At 42.7% G+C, this 21,265-nt stretch overlaps 1 protein-coding gene across 2 annotated transcripts in view; it reads left to right on the forward strand.

Moving 5' to 3' along the window:
- The window catches only part of WDTC1 (WD and tetratricopeptide repeats 1), a 57,609-nt gene extending 39,689 nt beyond the window's left edge, over positions 1-17,920 (forward strand). For both annotated transcript variants that reach the window (XM_033955815.1, XM_033955814.1), the window contains 4 exons: positions 8,155-8,390; positions 10,605-10,773; positions 11,055-11,247; positions 15,275-17,920. In XM_033955815.1, the coding sequence (XP_033811706.1) occupies positions 8,155-8,390; positions 10,605-10,773; positions 11,055-11,247; positions 15,275-15,472 (796 nt within the window). In that variant the 3' untranslated portion in view covers positions 15,473-17,920. The remainder of the gene's footprint in view (positions 1-8,154; positions 8,391-10,604; positions 10,774-11,054; positions 11,248-15,274) is intronic.
- The last annotated feature ends 3,345 nt before the right edge of the window (positions 17,921-21,265 follow it).

Raw genomic sequence — 21,265 nt, forward strand, 5'->3', positions numbered from 1 at the left:
GTCCCACACCGTAGGTTATTGAACAAAATGAACACGTTAGGACTAGGAGAAACACTGACAGCATGGGTAAAAGACTGGCTTAGCGGCAGGCTACAAAGGGTTATGGTAAATGGTATTCCCTCAAAAACATCAAAAGTGACCAGCGGAGTGCCACAGGGCTCAGTCTTGGGCCTGATGCTGTTTAACATCTTTATAAGGGATCTGACTCAGGGACTTCAAGGCAAAATTACATTATTTGCCGATGACGCTAAACTATGCAACGTTGTGGCCAGGGCAACAGAACCTGACAGCGCAACCAGGCCCAACACTATGGAACAGGACCTACTTTTACTGGAACAATGGTCCAGTACTTGGCAGCTAAACTTTAATGCCAAAAAATGTAAAGTAATGCATCTTGGAAGCGGAAATCCATGCAGATCATACACCTTGAATGTTGAAAACTTAACAAGAACTACTGCAGAAAGGGACTTGGGAGTACTCATCTGAGAAGACATGAAAGCTGCAAATCAGGTGGAGAAAGCTTCAGCAAAGGCTAGACAAATGCTGGGTTGCATCAGAAGGAGCTTTATCAGCCAAAAGCCTGAAGTCATACTGCCATTGTACAGATCCATGGTGAGACCGCACCTGGAGTACTGTGTCCAGTTCTGGAGGCCGCATTATCAAAAGGATGTGAAGAGGATGGAGTCGATTCAGAGAATGGTCACTAGGATGGTCTCAGGACTTAAGGCTCTCCCATATGAAGAATGTCTGACTAGACTGCACTTATATTCTCGCGCAGAGAAAGAGGGGACATGATAGAAACATTCAAATACATTACGGGCCGCAATGAAGTGGAGGAAGAAATCTTTTTTCTTAAGGGTTCCACAGTGAAAAGAGGGCATCCGCTAAAACTTAAAGGGGGAAGATTTCATGGAGACACCAGGAAATACTACTTCACCGAAAGGGTGATTGATCGATGGAATGATCTACCACGCCAGGTGGTCGAGGCCAGTAGCGTGCCCGACTTCAAGAGACGATGGGACAAACAAGTGGAGTCGCTACAGAGTTATGCTTGTAAGATAGATTCTCATGGGAGGGGGACTTGAGTGGGGACTCCTGAGTGAGCAGACTTGTTGAGGGAGGTCGAACTTGATGAGGGAGGGTTCTTGAATGGGCAGACTTGTTGGGCCATCGGCCCTTTTCTGCCGTCATACTCTGTGTTTCTATGTCATGGACCCATTTCACTCATGCATCATCTGCAGAGGAGTTATCTCCTGGCCTAGAGCATCAACTCCTTCATTTGTTGCTTCTCTTGCCACCCACTCCCTGATTCACCTAGGAGAGAATATTTTGAGGAACCTGATTTGGATATCTGCAACCATTCAAATGAGGAACTGCTACTTATCAACAGAAGAATCCTATGGCATACCTTCTGATCCTTCTCCACCACCTCAAAGCTGTAAGTGTCCACCAGAAAGCATATCTTTACTGGCTTTGTGAGACAATGGGATAGGTTTTATCCATTAAAATGAAGACGGAGGAAGAAAATTGCTTGGAACTTTTTGAGTTCCTTGACTATTAATTGCATCCAAATGATTGTATCAAAGTACCTTTTACATAAGGTCATAGGAGATGCTCTATTTAAGAACTGGGAGACCCCTTTGTCAGTCCAGGTAGCCCCCCAGGAACATTGACATCCTGTATAGAAGACAAAAGTTTCCAGGTTTTGAGAGAACACAACTTAAGCATTATTCAAGGTCATATGCTTTTTCTTCCTCCCTGGTAGAAAAGCCAGAACATTGGACTTCTTTTGGCAAACACATTTTTCAGTCATCCTTGTTAAGAAATAGTCGATTACCAATTCTGTTTATTCATTTAGTTAAAATCTTTAAACAACTTCCAGCTTTTGAGGAGTTCTTCCTCAAGAAAAGCACAAGGAATTTCAACAATTGTATAAAAATTTGTTAACCCACAAGAGAATTTATTTTTTATTCCCATCAAAAATTACAAAGACTAGGGGACACTTATTGAAGTTATAGGGAAATACTTTTAAAACCATGGCACTCTGGTACATTTTCTTCCCGATGGCATACAGGGTTTTATGGTCCTTCCCTGGTGGTGCATTGGAGTTAGTGCAGTCTCCTCTGTCTCTCTTGAGCACTGAGGTGACTACAATGGACTTGTGGGGTAGCTGGGTATTGTTGAAGCCTGGTGCCAGGTGCACCTGGTACTTGATTTCCAGTTTCTTGGATGTTGGTAATCATGTGTGTGGGGTGGGGGGGTTCAACCATATCTTTTACTTGCAGTCCAGGAGGGTCTTATGCACTGGTACTGCTATTGAGTGTTTCGGGGTGTTAAGGCATTGGAGGAATCCTTGTCCTCCGCTGGTTACTGTGTGGATACTGGAGTTGGGTGGCCAGCTTTTGGAGGAATTTGGGGTAGTTAGGCCCTCTGTCATCGGCACTGGTAGGGTCTTGGTGCCCTCCAATGAGGAGTTGGGGCATTGTCTTGGGGAGGTGAATAGTGGGTTCTGAGCTGTAGGTGCTGAGAAAGCTGACATCAAATTTGCCCCCTATGTCTGTGTCCAGGTATTTGTCGACCATTTGTATTTACGAACGAAGACACAACCAACATACCGGAACCTGAGCAATTCTTCAATGGAAATCAAGCAGAAAAATTAACATCCACGGAAGTGAGCCTTGAAGATGGGCGCAGGCAGATAGAAAAACTAAAAACTGACAAATCCCCGGGTCCGGATGTAATCCATCCAAGGGTTCTGAAAGAATTAAAGGAGGAGATAGCGGAACTACTGCAGCAAATTTGCAACCTATCCCTGAAAACAGGAGTGATTCCGGAGGATTGGAAGATAGCCAATCTTTAAAAAGAGATCAAGAGGTTACCCGGGAAACTACAGACTGGTGAGTCTCACCTCAGTTCCGGGGAAAATGGCAGAAGCACTGATAAAAGAAAACATCGATGAACATTTGGAAAGAAACGAACTTCTGAAAACAAACCAACATGGTTTCTGCAGGGGGAGATCGTACCTAACTAACTTATTGCACTTCTTTGAAGGAATTAACAAACAGATGGACAACTATACGATGGGAGGGATGTTAGTGAATGAGAGTACCCAAGAAAGGGACTTGGGGGTAATGGTGGACATGACAATGAAGCCGACGGCACAGTGCGCAGCGGCTGCTAAGAGAGCGAATAGAATACTAGGTATAATCAAGAAGGGTATTACCAGGACGAAAGAAGTCATCCTGCCGTTGTATCGGGCGATGGTGCGCCCGCATATGGAATACTGTGTCCAATATTGGTCACCGTACCTTAAGAAGGATATGGCGTTACTCGAGAGGGTTCAGAGGAGAGCGACGCATCTGATAAAAGGGATGGAAAACCTTTCATACGCTGAGAGATTGGAGAAACTGGGTCTCTTTTTCCCTGGAGAAGAGGAGACTTAGAGGGGATATGATAGAGACTTATAAGATCATGAGGGGCATAGAGAGAGTAGAGAGGGACAGATTCTTCAAACTTTCTAAGAATAAAAGAACAAGAGGGCATTCGGAAAAGTTGAAAGGGGACAGATTCAAAACAAATGCTAGGAAGTTCTTCTTTACCCAGCATGTGGTGGACACCTGGAATGCGCTTCCAGAGGACGTAATAGGGCAGAGTACGATATTGGGGTTTAAGAAAGGATTGGACAATTTCCTGCTGGAAAGGGGGATAGAAGAGTATAAATAGAGGATCACTGAACAGGTCCTGGACCTGTTGGGCCACGGCGTGAACGGGCTGCTGGGCACAATGGACCCCAGGTCTGACCCAGCAGAGCTTATCAGGATCACCGCCTCCCAAGAGACACACCATGGGAGACGCACACCACCACTCAATCAGGAAATATAACAGGAATTGGAACAATTGATCCACTTCCTGACCCAGCTGCTTTTGCTACAAAAGTCCCTACTTCAACCCACACTGGTGGACCAAACCACACACATACCTTGGTCATAAGATTTCCTGATTGAGTGGTGGTGTGCGTCTCCCATGGTGTGTCTCTTGGGAGGCGGTGATCCTGATAAGCTGGAAGAGGAGACTTCGCATCTGCACAATGTTACTGGGGCACTGCTGGTGTGACTACTTCCATCTGTTGGCCCCCCAGTATTTATCTCTGGCTAAGCTTATGGCTCTGGTGGTGGAGGTGGAGGAAAGGTGCTGATGCCTCTAGTGTGGGCTTCTGTGTCTATGGAGGCTGTGCTACGATGGTCTGTGATTGGGAGATCCAAGGGAGCCTTGTGTGCAGGTTTGCTGCTGGCTGAGGGGGGTCTGCAAGGTCTTTGCTGCGCCCTTTAATGGCTTTGCTGAGGGCTCTGGGCTGCGAGGGCTCTAATGGTCATGGGAGATTCCCTCCTCCTTTTGGGAAGGCATGTCTTGGGCAACATCAGCGCTATCATTAGCAGGCAAACCCCATCAGACTTCTCCTGTAGCCAAGGAGTGGAGGGCGGAGCTGTTCAGTGATTGGCTGCCAATGCCTGCCATCATGGCCGGCATCCAGGACCTGCATAGTCTGGGTCGATGGTAGCAGAGCTTCCCTGATGAGCATGGGGGTGATCGGGAGGCCTGGAGGTGCTGTAAAACTGACAGTCCTCTTCCAGAGACATGATCCTGGCAGCTTGGGAGTCCCGCCTGTGAGAATATTATGCCTGCTTGTCCTTCAAGAAAGCAAGATACTTAACCTGTAGCAGGTGTTATCTGAGGACAGCAGGTATATATTCTCACAACCCACTCGCCTCCTGTAGTTGGCTGCTTAGCGTTGGTTTTTTTGTTTGTTTTTATTGAACTGATGGTCCCACACACCAATATCAGGCAGGATGGCACTTGAACACATGTAGTTTGGTCACTACCTAAAGATTTAAAGTGACGGCGCACTTGGAAGTGTCTGTACCAGGTTCCATGGATGAAATCGCCCATATTTGAGTACATGCCTGTTGTCCTTGGAAAACAACTGTTACAGGTGTTCTCTTTCTACAGCTTCATGGAATTTCTTGAACAGATAGTGTTTCAATAACTTCCTAAAACTAATATAAGAAATAGCAAGATGGAAATTCAATGGTAAACAATTCCAAATTTTTACTACATAAATGCTACTTTTTAGTAGTTGGAAAAGTAAAAGCAAGTGGGCAGTATTCTAGAGGTAAAAAGATCCTAATAAAACCCTCAGGGGCCTGGCAAAATAGATTTACCTGTCGAGCAGCAAGTTTTGAACAAATCTGTTAATTTTTTTTATATCTACAGGTTTTGTTAAATGTGTATCAGAAAATATTGGCAAACCTAGCATGAATGGTGCTGTTACACAAACCTGCCACGTGGGGGCAGTCCTTTTCCTTGCAAAATAGTAAAAAGGAGGCCACAGGGATGTTTTTGTAGAACTTGTGGGACATCCAAGTGTGTTGCTTTGGAAACACATTTTGAGACCAATTCAGTGTATTTTAGATTCTTCAACTGAATTGTAGAGTTTCTTTGAGAAGCACTACCCAACTGTTTCAAACCTAGGTTCCTTAGGTAAAGTCTCTCGGCATGTTCAGTTGTAAGCCTGCCTTACATAACGGGGCAGAAGTGTTATTTACTTCAATGATCAATTATTATAGTTGCTGGTCTGGTCCTGGTTCTACCTCAAGGTGTTACAAGGCTTTCTATCCCACTTTTCTTAGGGAAATGAGAACTGGAATGCATGCATGCAAGGGATAACCTAGCATAGGATCAGCCTGAGGAATTGGGGGGGGGGGGGGAGATTAGGCCAGCTGACAGTTTGTCATGGGACTGTTAATAGGAGGCTTTTACTTGCACCAAAAAATTTCACTTTTCACTAAGGAGTGTTGGCCCACACTGTGTAGGTCACAGTACTATGCACTCTCATGGACTTCTTTGCTCCTTGTGCTGGGAGTTTTGGACAGGGTTGTCCATAAGAAGTGCATATATCTGAGCTAACAGCCCTGGCATTTATTAAAACTGCTTTGCTTTAGTCAGTTTCTCATATACAGATATTTGTTTCTGCCATTTAGTAAATTTTTGAGGTTTCTGTGGTTAGTTGGTGTTGGTGGGATTTTTCTTTAATTCTTGAAGGTTGATCTGTTTCTAGATGTTTATCCTGTCCGTGGATGGCTTGACGTTTCAGATGAGCTTGCTCTTATATCATTCACTAACTCTTATACTCATTTGATGTGCTAGGTATAGGGAGTAGTCTGGTGTAGTGGTTAGAGCTATAACTCCAGCACTCTACGGTTATGGGTTCAAGCCCCATGCTGCTCTTTGTGATCCTGGACAAGTCACTTGATCCTCCCCTGCGCCAGGTACATTGTGAGCCCACGGAACAGATGGAGAAAATGCTTGAGTATCTGATTTGTAACCCGTTCTGAGCTCCTGTGGGAGGACAGACTAAAAAATAAAAAAATACCCAGCTGACGGTCATGTAAGGGTAGTTGCAGGAGAACTTTAGAACGAGGTATGAAAAAAATATGGGTACTAAGCATCAATTCTGTAAGAGGAATTGTACAAAACATTACCATTTCCAAAATATAGCATAAGTCGTCATATGTGCACCTAATTTCAGGTGCGAGCACTTACATCGAGTCAAAGGCTGGTGTAAATGGCCATGCCTAAAGTTGGTTACTGCACACATAAGTCATAGTATTCTATAACTTGTGTTTAACTGCAAAACCTGCCCCATCCCCCTATGTGTACCGTACCCCCTTAGTACTTGCATACTTGTCATCTGACTAGCTGACGAGTCCCCCGCATAGCAGATGAGCTCCCTAATGTCAGTCTAGAATGTCAAATGTAATCTTTTGTGTTTAAAAAGTGTGTGTTCTTGGCTAGTCTTTTGTGGGTGTGCTGAGAGTCCTGGGTTCAGGCCTCGAAGGAGCAGAGGAAAGTAAAATTAATCGCCAGGTGATTGCATAAAAAGTATATTTTATAGGACTAGGCTTGTTCTTCCAGAGGTAGAAGAAATATGCACCATATATATATATATATATATATATATATATATATATATATATATATACTTGTTTCTAATGTACAGAAAGATAATTTGTTGTAGAGCTGCTTCTGTGTGTATAGAAAAACATGTGACTTTCCCAGAGCAGAGAGCATATGGTTTACCTGAATGAATGTTTGTGTCTGGTTGTGAGGTAGGGGAGAAGAGAGCCAAGAAGGAGTCGAGAGAAAAACAAGAGAACCTAGAGAGAGGGGGAAGGTTTTAACCTGCATTTATATGTTTGAGTCTTGTTCTAAAAATAGCATCTGTTGTTAGCAAATACTGATCTATAACATTTTTCAGCATCTCTCTGTGCCATAATTTAGTAACTGTTTGAAACAATGGACCTTAATTGATAAGGAAGGTGTGACACTCTTGCTGGAATGGTAGATGCAGTCTGGTGGTCTGTCAGTAAACATATCTTGAGAAATCCAGGCTGGCTGGATACTCAAGCTATATGGATTCTGGGTAAGGGGCTTATTCAGTCTAACATTCCCAGAGTCAGATGAATCAATATAATATCCTGGAGTCCTTTGCTGACACTGGTTAGGTCATCTCAAAGCAACATTCAGTAATATAATGCTGTCACATGCTATATAGCAGGGGTAGGGAACTCCGGTCCTCGAGAGCCGTATTCCAGTCGGGTTTTCAGGATTTCCCCAATGAATATGCATTGAAAGCAGTGCATGCAAATAGATCTCATGCATATTCATTAGGGAAATCCTGAAAACCCGGCTGGAATACGGCTCTCGAGGACCGGAGTTCCCTACCCCTGCTATATAGTATTAGGCATTAAGCTTATAGATTAGCACCAAGTTCATTTACATGTGACTATAAATTATGCTAGGTAGCACCACTTAAGACCATTTAGTGTCTAATTTAACAGTTAAGTTAGGCACGCAACCGGTACTATTCTATAACTTGCATTCTAGCTGAAAATTTGGGCACGCAACATTGCAGAATTTAGGGGCTACTGAGTGGTGGAAATTATTTAGCACCTGGATTACTGCTAGTCTTGGTGTAGCTATGAGCTCCTGTAAATTCAAGGCATTATTGTGGGCATGAAGTTGGCTAGACAGTCCTGTATGCGATACCGGTTTGAAACAAAAGCTCATTCTAATGTTTCTTCTGCTTTCCCTTAGGGATGGGGATCATTATGATGCTCTCCGGGACTGCCTGAAGGCCATCTCGCTCAATCCTTTGCACCTGAAGGCCCACTTCCGCCTGGCTCGTTGCCTTTTTGAGCTCAAGTATGTGGCTGAAGCGTTGGAATGCCTAGATGACTTTAAAGGGAAGTTCCCTGAACAGGCCCACAGCAGTGCTTGTGATGCACTGGACCAAGATATCAAAGCAGCTCTCTTCTCCAAAAGTGACAGCTGTGAGTAAGGCGAACATGATGTGAGGGAGGGTAGAAATAGTGGAGAGACTGTGGGTGGGGATGGTATCGGTACCAAAACAGTAGGGTGCGCTGGAGATCAGGGTTGACTTAAATAAAGGGTAGTTCTGAGTTTACATAAGAATTGCCATAATGGGACAGACTGAAGGTCCATCAAGCCCAGTCTCCTGTTTCCAACAGTGGCTAACCCAGGTCCCAAGTACCTGGCAGAAACCCAACTAGTAGCAACAATCCAGAGCTGGTATTGTGATGTCATAATGCCTCATTCCACCAATGCCTAAGAGCCAACCTCATCAGTGATGTCACGATGGCTTGATTTTTCTTTTTTTATTTCCAAAAGTTTATTGAAGAAATGCAAAAAGATACATAACAATAACAATGAACAATGTAACCAACAGCCCATATAATCACATCCCCCCACCCCGCCAAAAGTCTTACTGGGATTCTTCAGTACGAGTCCAAATCAAAACAAAACCCCACCAACACCCCATCCCCCAACCCCCCACCCCTTATGTGTGCAGAGAACAAACTAGGAACCACAAACGAAGCTAGGTGAGACCACTAGGGAACCGATGACCACTTAATGTAAGGATCCCAAACTTTCAAAAACCGAGAGAGGTGATTATGCATGAGAGCTGTCAATTTAGACATCTATTGGGGAAATAAAAACTAATTTCCCCAATAGATGCTGCCTGCTTTCATTGTGCAGCCAGAAACAGTCTGCTAGCTGTAAACACGTGAAAAGCCAAGGTCTGACAGGAGCGCGGCAATGCCTCATGCGGTAAAGCCCTGCCCATAGATTTACGAATGGGCCTATGAAAAATTTCAGTAAGAATATCAAACACCATAGACCAATAGGGGACCACTTTAGGACAATCCCACCAAATGTGTAAAAACGTACCTCTTTGCCCACACCACCTCCAACACAAGTCAGAGGTCTGCGAGTAAATATAGTGCAAGCGAACTGGTGTAAGATACCACTGGTAAAGCATCTTGTATCCATTTTCCACCAAGGAGCTAGCAATTGAAGTGTTTGAAAAGATTGGCCCACCATCTGGGAGCAAAGGTCTGCCCCCAACAAAGTCGCCCAAACCTGTATATACTTGATAGGTGGGGCATTTTGGGTAGTAAGTGCCTTATAAAATTGAGTAACACATCCCCAATCACAACTGCCACCCATAGCCCATTCCAACAAGGTTTCTGGGAGCAACAACTCGCCCAGGTGGCTTGATTGTTCTAAACTCAGCTCACCTAAGAACATAAGAATTGCCATACTGGGACAGACCGAAATTCCATCAAGCCCAGTATCCTGTTTCAAACAGTGGCCAACCCAAGTCCCAAATACCTAGCTAGATCCCACGTAATAAAACAGATTTTATGCTGCTTATCCTAGGAATAAGCAGTGGATTTCCCCAAGCCATCTCAAGAATGGCTTATGGACTTCTCTTTTAGAAAATTATCCAAACCTTTTTTAAACCCCGCTAAGCTAACTGATTTCACCACATTCTCCAGCAACTAATTCCAGAATTTAATTACACATTGTATGAAGTTCAAGTTCAAGTTTATTTATTCTTGATGAATCGCCTATTTAAATTGCTAGGCGATGTACAATAATAATAACAAAGAAATATTTTCTCCACAAAGGCAATGGTCTTTGACCTGAGGGCCACCACGTGAGCGAACTGCTGGGCAGGATGGACCACTGGTCTGACCCAGCAGCGGCAGTTCTTATGTTCTTTGAAATCCTGTATCATTGGCTGTAAATCCAGCCACCAGGTCCCTGGTTCCTTCCCTGCACTCTATATTAGAACTGTGAACCCTGCTTTTGCAGCACCAGCACATTTTTATATGGAATTAAGGGCCTGTTGCTGACATCTAGTCTTTCAATGCTCTTTCTACCTTTATGATTCATTGAATTTTTAGAGAAATTTCTGTTTACAAAAGTTTTTGAGTCTTGGATGGAACCCAGCTAGTCACTGTAGCTTAACTGGATTAGGTTCTAGTAGATCTTTCTTGTTAATCATTTCTTAAATGTTTTCTTTATGTACCATGTTCTATGATTGTCTCAGCTGAATGGTCACACTTTAGTCCCACTTCTTTCTCTCCTCCCCCGTGAAAACAATGCAGAAACAATCTCACCTAATACTAAATGTAAACAACTGTTCAAAAATCTAATGAAAAGCTACTTTTTCTTAGCTGATGATAAGAAAAGTGGAGACTCGGTTCGAGTCCGAACAACTGGGCGGAAGGATTCCATCTCGGAGGATGAAATGGTGCTGAGGGAAAGAAGTTACGACTACAAACACAGATACTGCGGCCACTGTAATACCACTACTGACATCAAAGAGGCCAACTTCTTTGGCAGGTACACCGCCAGCACACAGTTTTTGGGGTTTGGGCCGAGAACACTTCATGCCATACAAGTGAGGCCTAACACTCACTGGGGAACAGTCACACATTGTAGTGCCTTTCTCTTCTGGGCCATAGACCCAAATAAGTTAAGCTAGCTATATGAAAAAAGATGGTGTTGTCTAGTTCTAGCAGAAGCATTTGCATTATTTCTGCGTCAGAAACCTCGGTTCCAGCTCGCTGTGCATTCTCTTGATCTGAAAACTGGCTCAGGATAAAGTGTTCTCTCTTCCACAGCAATGCACAGTACATTGTCAGTGGTTCTGACGATGGCTCCTTCTTCATCTGGGAAAAAGAAACGACCAACCTTGTGCGAGTTCTGCAGGGAGACGAATCTATCGTCAACTGCCTCCAACCCCATCCCAGCTACTGCTTTCTGGCAACTAGTGGCATTGACCCGGTAGTGAGGTTGTGGAACCCTAGACCAGAGGTGAGCACCACCATGTCATAGCACTAGATCAAGAATACACCAAAAGCTGCTTCTTGGGACGCTGGGCAAGTCACTTAATCCCCATTGCCCCAGGTACACAGGAAAAAATGCTTGAGTACCTGAATGTAAACCACTTAGGCTATAAATGGTATAATAAATACTGTTTTTATTTCCTGTATTTTTCACTCCATAAGACGCACCTAGGTTTAGAGGAGGAAAAACATTCTGAACCAAATTGTGTACTAATATATTTAATAAAATAGACCAGGTTCTGCATCTTCTCCCCCCTTCCCTACTAGACTCTGCACCCAGCCCCCTTACCTCCTTGCTCTGCAAAGCTCTGTACACAGTCCTCCCCCCCTCCCTGCCAGGCTCTGTACCTTGTCCCCTCTCTGGTGATCTAGTGGTACAGGGTAGGTCTAATGGCAGGCTGTAGTAAATCACGACAACCAAAGGTCACTTAAAGCACCTGGGTTTGGTGTCGACTCATATCCTCCGAGGCAAACCTTCATCTCTGAAATGTTCCCGGCTCGCACTTTTCTTTGAAGGTCATACAAACCCACAACCACAAGATGGAAAGGGGGGGGATAGAGACAAAAAGCTCCGCGCACCGGTCAGAGCACAGAGGCGGTTGCTTGAGGAGCAGCACACGCTTCAGGATGTAGAGACACACGCACGTAAAACCCACAGAGACTAACCGCCCTGCGAGCGCTTCCTTCCAGGATGGCCCTGCGCAAAGGAAACGAGACTCGAGGACTTCCTCCAACCTGTGTGCATGAAGGGGCCGTCTCACGTGCGCACATGGATCGAAGCCGAGACCTCACAGCCCGGGAAAGTAGAAGAGCGGTGCTGATGTCAGCATCAGATCGCTTTCGGCTGGGATTTTTCTATAGGCTCTCTCACCGTGTGTGAGGAACCTGCCAAGGGGTCAACCTATCAGTAGCCCCTGCCTTAACCCCCCCACCCCCAAAATGTCTCTCCATCTTCTGTGTTAAGAAATTGTTATATTCGCTCCATAAGACACAGACATTTCCACCCACTTTTTTTGGGGGGGGAAGTACATCTTATGGAGCAAAAAATACGGTATTTATTTTAAACATTAGACACTTAGGGGGAAATTCTATAAACGGCATCTAAACTGAGATGCTGGTAGGCCCCTATTGGCACCTAAGTTAATTAACAAATGCCATTTTAAAACAGCAAAAACCCACAATGTTAAAGCACCTACTGGTGTTAATATGCATCAGAATCACGCCTATGTAGGTGCTTTAGGCGGCTTATCGCCACTGTGGGTGTGGCTAATGCCAGAAGTGATGTTAGATTCATTTTTACAGCTTACAACAAGTGTATCAGGAAATAACATTTGTACTGAAAAGCATCACTTGATTTTCTATTATATTTATCTTAAATTAATAAAATTTATCCCCCCCTTTCCCCTCCCTACCATATCATATGCATTCACTTATATTATACAATATATTTGCCCTCTTAATCCAAACATTTAATAAAAGATCAGAAATCCCCCCCCACCCCCACCCCTTCATTTTCAATTGTATTATTAAGGGAAAAAAGTTATCTACTCATTACAATAATCTGTTAATGGCCCCCAAACATCCTGAAATTTACTAAAATGTCCTTTCTGTGTAGCTAATGTTCTTTCCATTTTATATATATGACACAAAGAATTCCACCAGAAATTGTAGTTCAGTCTACTCCAATTCTTCCAATTAAATGTAATTTGTTGAATGGCAACTCCAGCCATAATTAGTAAGAGTTTGTTATTTTTTGAGGATATTTGACTCTTTGACCTCATTGACATGCCAAATAAAATATGATAAAGCCACCGGATTCTCTAATAAACAATTTATTTGGCCCCCATATTGATTTCCAGAAAGCCAAAATGAATGGACAATAGAATAATACAGCCATGCATCCTGTAACCTCAACAACTGTCCACCATATCTCCTAAAAACATCCAGCACAAAATTCCGTGCTCTTCTTCTGAACTGGATACAAATCTCGCTCATAAATGGCCACTACCCAACCAACCTCAGTGAAATCATCATCACCCCAATCCTCAAAGACCCCAAAGGACCGATAGACCAAACAACCAACTACAGACCCATTGCCTCTATTCCACTCTATGTCAAAATAATAGAAGGACTAGTTGCCAAATTCCTCTCCAATTACCTAGAAAATCAAAACATACTCCATCCCACGCAATCCGGCTTCAGAAACAACTTCAGCACAGAAACACTACTAGGATCTCTCCTGGACACAGCCAGACAACACCTCAGGAAAAAAAATGATGCTCATTCAACTAGAGCTGACCGCTGCATTCGACTTGATGGACCATAACATACTACTACAAATCCTAGATACAATAGGTATCACAGATAAAGTATACTCATGGTTTGAAGGATTCCTTAAATCAAGAACCTATAGAGTAAAATCCAAAAAAGAAAAATCTGAACCTTGGTCAAACCCCTGCGGAGTTCCCCAAGGATCCCCTCTATCACCGACTCTATTCAACCTCTATACAGCCTCCCTCAGCTCACACCTGGACAAACAAGGCATAACCTCCTACAGCTATGCAGATGACATTACCATTCTCATACCCTTCGATCAACCAAAACTCTCCATGACAAACACAATACACCAAACACTAAAATCAGTAGCAACCTGGATGAAAGATCACAAACTGAAATTGAACCCAGATAAAACTAAATTCATCCTCCTAGAAAACAACAAAATACCAACCACAACCAACATTGAAATCAACGCAATCGACTACCCCATTCAAGCCACCCTAAAAGTACTAGGAATAACAATCGACAGATGCTGCACCATGCAACCGCAAATCAATAAAACAATACAAAAATCATTCTCTGTCATGAAAAACTTAAGACAAATTCGGAAATTCGTCGAAAAAACTCAATTCCAGCTCATAGTTCAGTCCCTAATACTAGGCCTACTTGACTACTGTAACATCCTCTATCTCCCTTGCCCTGCAATTATAACAAAACAACTACAAACTATCCAAAACACAGCACTAAGACTCATCTACTCATTGAAGAAACATGACCACATTACAGAAGCATATCTCAAATCACATTGGCTTCCAATACCAGCAAGAATACAATTTAAATTCTACTGTCTACTATTTAAGACTTTATACGGAGACAGTCCAATCTACCTGAATAACCGCCTCATCCACAACACCTCAACCAGACATAAGAAAACTCACACCCCATTCTCATACCCCCCAATTAAGGAGATCAAACGGAAAAAAACTATATGATGGTCTCCTGGCCACTCAAGAAGCCAAACTAGACAACCAAATCGCCAACCTACTGACGGCATCCCTCGACTACAAGATTTTTGGAAAAGAAATAAAGACCATACTCTTCAAGAAAGTCTTGAAAAAAGAAATAACACCGCAAGTTTCAATCACCACCTCTCACTAAAGCCAACTACCCAAACAAATAACCATCCACATTTCTTACTCTCTTTTTCTCTAGTAAGTTCTTGTTGTAATACATCTTTGATAATTCTTTTGTGATCCGCCTTGAACTGCAAGGTAATGGCGGAATAGAAATCCCTAATGTAATATAATGTAATAATAGATGATCTAAAGTCCCTGCTTCGAGATGACAGTGCCAACATCTATTAGACTTAGAGCTATCTAATTTTTGTAAATGAACAGGGGTCCAAAATGCTCTATGTAACAAAAAAAACCAAGTTTGTCTCATAGATGCAGACACACTACATCTCATCCTCCAAGACCAAATTCGTGGCCATTTAGATGCAGTAATTTGATGTTTAATCTCAATGCTCCTTATGTCCCTAAGACCCGTCTTTGGTTTTTTATTCATGAATCCAGATATCAGTTTATACCACTGTGCGGCCTAGTGTCCCATGAAGTCCTGAAAATGCCGTTTTATGGCTCCATGTTTTGCAGCACACTGGTGTGTTTTTTTCCTTTTCGGGTGATGAAATGAGCTTTTTCTGTTTTCCTCCTTTTTAGAGTGAAGATATTAATGGACGTGTGGTAGAAGATATGGAAGGGGCTTCACAGGCTAACCAGAGGCGAATGAATGCAGACCCCCTGGAAGTGATGTTGCTTAACATGGGCTACCGGATCACAGGACTGTCTAGTGGGGGGCCAGGTGGCTCAGATGATGAAGATAGCTCCGAAGGGCAAGTTCAGTGCCGGCCCAGCTAAAGGCTAACTGCCAGCCCCTTTTGGCTGGCTGAACTGCTTCCTGTAGTTCTGAACTGGTTCTGAGCAGAGAGACTACACAGCCTCATGCTATGCACCGACAACGGCAAATAAGCCAAACTGGGGCAAGAACACTATCAGAAGCCAAATGTTTTGTGCATCTGGAAACCTTGCTGCTTTCCTCTCCCCATCCCAGTTACATGTTGGTCATGTGACTGGGGAGCACAATAAGCCAGCCAGCAGTTTTCTTGCCTGTTCTCCCACGCAAGGGTGGGTAGGGATTTTTTTTGTTTGTTTTTTTGTTTTTTGTCCCATTTTGCCATGTTCTTCAGCCCTGCTGCTCCCTCTGAAAGCAAATGGCTGTAATTCTGAGGGTTGCAGAGCATTGAGAAAGTGGTACTTTGAACTCATTACTGCTATTATTGTAGTAACTTAGTGGATTATCAGTGGTTGTGGGCTTTGTGCTCTGACTAGCCCTAGGTATTGGAGGGGGACCACTTGACTGCTATAAGCAAGCAGTTTCAAGTTAGGTAAGTCGTTACAGGTTGCTAGCATTGACAAATTGATTTCAGCTGCTGTTTTCCTTTATAGCTATCGTCACCTGCGTTTCCAAGTTGGAAAGGGGAGTTGTTTTGAGTAGTTTCTAAATTCCACATTTTATTTATTTCCTTAAGTTCATTCATGGTTGGTCTACAGAGAGCAGTAGTGAATAAAGTGGGTGGTGGTATGTTAGAACCACTTTTGAAAAAAGGACAGATTTTTAGTCTTAAAACCGGGCAGCGATGCTATTTGTCTAGAAATCAAGCTTTCTACATAGAAAGTCCAGGATGATTGATCCTGCTTCCCCTCCACCCACATACAGCAGTCAGTGCCTCAATTAGCTATACAAGCATTAGGGATTCAAGATGCTGGACTGGAACTGCTGTGTTAGATAACAAGTCCATATTTTTCACAGATCAGCTAAACTCTTTCTATTAAATTGTTTTTGGTCCATCTTTCTTTTGCATTTCTGGTCATCTCCCTTCCCTACTTTTGTTCTTGGTACAGCACAGATATGGGGAAATTGGGAGTTGAGGAGAAATTGAACTGCTGCCAAGAGCTGTTAAAGCCTGGTCTTCTAGTACACCAGGTCTGGACTATGGCTGTTCCACTGTGCGTATCACTGAAATATATATTCAAGATCCAGGGTAACTAAGTCAGAAACTAAACTGGGGTACTTGGTCTAGGAGAGGGGTAGGCAATTCCGGTCCTCGAGAGCTGGAGCCAGGTCAGGTTTTCAGGATATCCACAATAAATATGCATGAGATAGATTTGCATCTCAAAGAGGCAGTGCATGCAAATCCATCTCATACATATTCATTGTGGAGATCCTGAAAACATGACCTGGCTCGGGCTCTTGCGGACCGGAATTGCCTACCCCTGGTCTAGGACAATGCCTCCCATTCTCTTTGATAAAATAGCTCAAGGCTTTGGGGTTGGCCACCAGACGAACAGGAATGAAAGCAAAACACTTGGGAGCACAACTAGCCTCTTACCAGCTCTGGTTAAACCACATGGTCTCACCGTGGCTTTCAGCTGTTCTTTACTTTTTGCCCTATTTATGGCAATAGTAACGACTGCATTTCCTATAGATGACCATCTAAATGTATAGACCTAAAAGCCTATTTTTATTAACAAATTCTTCCTCCCAAAGTCACTAATTTTAATGGAGACCTGGAGTGTTGAGCTTGCTGGAGTTGCATTATTCCTGTTGCTAACCGCTTTCGAATCCATTTTTTATTCTGCCACCACTTCGGTGATTTACCATACTTTTTTTTTGTATACCGCAAATTTCAGCTAGGATTCAATGCAGTTTACAACAAGATTAAGGAGACACTAACATTGAGGATAGGAGGTGGGTTCCTGAGATTCTGTTCTAGGTCCAAGGAGAAAAGGTGGGGCTTAAGTTTATTTCTGAAGATGTGATATTGGCATGATTGTCGTAGGTGGAGAGAGAGAGGCCATTCCAAATATTTGATATTCGCATTTAAAAAGAGACAAACTTATTTTTAGCCATCACTAAATCAGTGCTTCAGGTATACTTTTCACTCTCCTGAATACAGAGGGGTATGCCTTATACTTTGTGCGGTTGGTGCCTCCCCCTCTAACCCTGAGTTACTTTACAGCTGCTTTTCACCTTTTTAAACAATTCTGTACAAGATAACAACAAACCTGTTAGCTGTGGCGAGTACCAAGGTCCCATTTATTAACATTACTCAAAGGTAATGTTTTTCTCCTCTTCCAAGAAACAGATGGTCCGAGCTGCTTTATTTAAAACTTTTTGTGAGTTGGTTTGAGCGAAAAAGACTCAAGAAATATCAAAAACTGTGATTGTGCTATTTGGGGGAGTGGGCATGTTTGTATTCAAAGCTAAATTTTCCAGTGCTAGCATTAAAGGATAAATTATAGGCATGTGGAGGTTTCTATCCTGATGCATCTAGGTTGGGGGTGAGACGCATCCATGACACAATAAAACCCATGAAAACAACTTTAAATTGCATGGCTAGTGAAGTGCCCTGTGCAATCTACTAATTGCCAAGTTGAGCCTAAGGCTATACTTAACATCTTAAGACCAATCCAATGGCCTTCAGTGCCCACAGGGCTAAGGTTGATATCTTTTTGGTTTTGTCAGCATTTGCTCTCCAAATGAATTGAGCTTCATCCCATGCCACTGTGTCTAATCTTTTTTTTAAGTTAGGGAAAGATGCTGATCCTTTAGTCTCAGGGGGATTTGTCTTTATTTCTTTTCCAAAATGCTTATCTTCTGAGGCATGTATTTAAAAAGGTTGGGGTTTTCTCCTGCTATTGCTATAGTTGATTTGGCCTGTGTGCATTTTGGGGGTAATTTTTTTAGGGGGGATGGGGGGAGACGGTTTGTACCCTGTACTGCATTTGTAGATTATTTTTTTTTTTTCTGCTGGGGTTGAAACAAATGAGGTAAAGGAGAGAGAGGATTATAATTTTCTGTCAAGTTAAACAGAGGTTTTTTTGGGTGGGGTTTTGTTGGGTTTTTTTTTTGGTAAACTGAAGGTGAAGAGACTTCTTGAATGTCGGCTTAAAGCAAAGAAATCTTTTGAGTTCAGCTAAAAGTACCTAAATGTTTTGGCTTTTCCTTTATCCTTCATTTCTCTACTCTTGTCTTGTTTTTCCTAGCCTAGCTAAAACATACAAAAAATGGTTTAACAAAGTACATTTTAACAGTCGCTGATCTAACAGAATTACCTACTGCCTTCCTGCCATAATGGAGGTAGATTCTGAGTCCTGGACAGGATGGAGACCTAGAATGGGAGAAGCATTTGTTTCAGTGTTCAGAGACTCTCCTACGGGTTGGTCTTTTATATATTTTTTTTAATAAAATATTTTGATGCTGAGTGACTGCTTCTAAAAGTATATTAAACCTGGAGTTTTCCTATCCTGGCATTCCCTGGCCAAGAAAAGGTTGGTGGTTAAACTTGTTCGACCAGTTCCCTTGCATTTTTGCAGTGGCTGCAGAAAAGCCAAGAAAACTCTTCCTCCCCACTTGCTAAACCCTATTTGCTAAAAGCAGATGTGCAGTGTGGAAAGATCTTGTGTTGCTTAGGTAGCCAGAGTAAATCGCCTTTTTGGAGGGGAGGGGGGGATAGTGGAAATTTGGAACAATTTGATGCCTGAAATCAAAAGTGTTACATGAAATTTTTGCATGAAATGAGACATTTCCGTATACTGCTGTAAGATCCTTTCGAATGCTAAACTATTTGTAACTTCTGCAAGGCTATGTCAAGTTAAGTAATGAAATTTAACTTTTAACATGCTTTTATTATAAGTTGCCAACAGACTTCTCATTTTCTCTTTCATAGCAAGAGCACATATAACACTTTTTTGCTTCAGGTTACAAATTGAATAAAGAGTATTTTTTGTTAAAACCTGGGTCTGTTATTTACTCTCCCCCCCACCCCCAGGTCTTTTTGAATCATCAATGATGTGAAAGTATTGCATTTTAATGCTTTAGTAAATCATCAAGGAGATGCCTCAACGTCTTTCAATTTGATCATAAATCCTGTTGGCATCTAATAAATGTAACCTGCATCAATCCTGTGCTGGATCAAACTCATGGTCCATCAAAGCCAGCATCTGCCTGCAACAATGGCCAACTTAGATACTCTGGAGATGCATAGGTGTCCATTCCAAGAGGTTAGAAAGATGATGTCAAACCCGCTTGGTTTCTAAATAGTATAACTTGAATTTATTTATTCACTTTTATAGCCTGTCCTCCCTATAAGCCCAGAACGGGTTACAAGGATTAAGACACAAAGTTTTCAGGAACAGAGTTATGTACATTACAGAGTCAATAACATGCTACAGGATCAAAAACACAAAGCTATAGAATCAATAACTTATAATAATAATAATTTTTTTCTTATATGCTGCCAAAGCCATAGTAGTTCAAGGTGGTTTACAATAAGAGAAGCTGGACAATCAGCGATGATAGGCACAATGTGAAGTCATCAATACATGTAAGCAGAGTACAGAGAGGGTTTGAGAGATCTTGGTTACAAATCGGTTAGAGTATAAAGAGATAGGGCAATAGGAGTTCTTAGTTGTCCAAGTTTGTTTTTACTAGTTTTCTAAAACTTAGGATGAGGAGTGCGTAATTGTTCATTTAACCTGCTTGGAAAGCAAGTGTTCGGTCCAGGTATCTTTTATATCAGCAGGCCTTTATTGTTGGATGGGTGAACATGTGGACTCTGCGTGTAGGCCTGATAGAACAATCCAAGTTGAAATGAGAGACCACGTAGGGGCCGAACCAAAAATGGATTTGAAACAAAGACAGGCAAATTTGAACAGGACTCTTGCCTCCAGGGGCAGCCAATGAAGGGGGTTATGTGGTCCCATTTTTAAATGCCAAAATTATAGAGAATGTGGCTAAGAAACACAGCTTTGCAGATTCTAAGAAAACAACTCATAGAGTCAAATCTAGCCAGTTGCTCATAACTAACTAAATCCTTGGGTGCGGCTTAATTGACTTTTTTTCTCTGACCCATTTTTATTTTAAAGCTGGTACAAATTTATTCATACTTTCCCATAGTATTAGTGGACCTTCCCTAAACTAATGCTCCCTCCTTTTAAACTTTTAGCTGGCTCTCGTGTTCATTGTGGAGTAGAAAAGTATTTATCAGCCGTGAACACTGCCACATCTCCTGCTAATTACAGCATTTCCCAGATCACCTCTCTTACCACAGGCCCTTCAGCTATCTAAAATAAGAGAAGTGGCCTGGAAAGAGGCATGTGTACTAGTGCCACAAGCATACAGTGCAGCCGCTATGCTATACTGCGTTGGGTTGTAGGAAGGTGATGGGACATAGCTTTTGTAACTTAATACTAGTGCAGTCTGGTGTTGTCGTTCTACTCTCTCCTGCTCCATCTCTTGCCCCCTCGCATACACTTTGTAGTAGTGCGACAGCCACCGTGGTTCAGCTGGAAAACATGGTTGAAAGCCAGCACTAACCTAAAGGTTACTTTTCAAAACCAGAGCCCCAACTCATTTCCACTACTTGCTGCTACGTTTGGTTTTAAAGGGGATTATTCCAGCCTCCTGGAAAGGTGAATATTTTGGCATCCAAGCTGTTGCCATAAAGAATCCTCTATAATAAAACCTTTACCCGCACATGCGCAGTTGAAACGGCATGCTCCCTGCCGCTGTGATTTGTGCTTCTGTGCCGTGTTCCATTTGCAGCGCGCGCAGTGAGAGCAACGGCAGGAAGGTGTCTGAGGTGCTGC

The sequence above is a fragment of the Geotrypetes seraphini genome, chromosome 8 (genome assembly GCF_902459505.1).
Source record: "Geotrypetes seraphini chromosome 8, aGeoSer1.1, whole genome shotgun sequence".
Taxonomy (NCBI): Eukaryota; Metazoa; Chordata; class Amphibia; order Gymnophiona; family Dermophiidae; genus Geotrypetes; species Geotrypetes seraphini.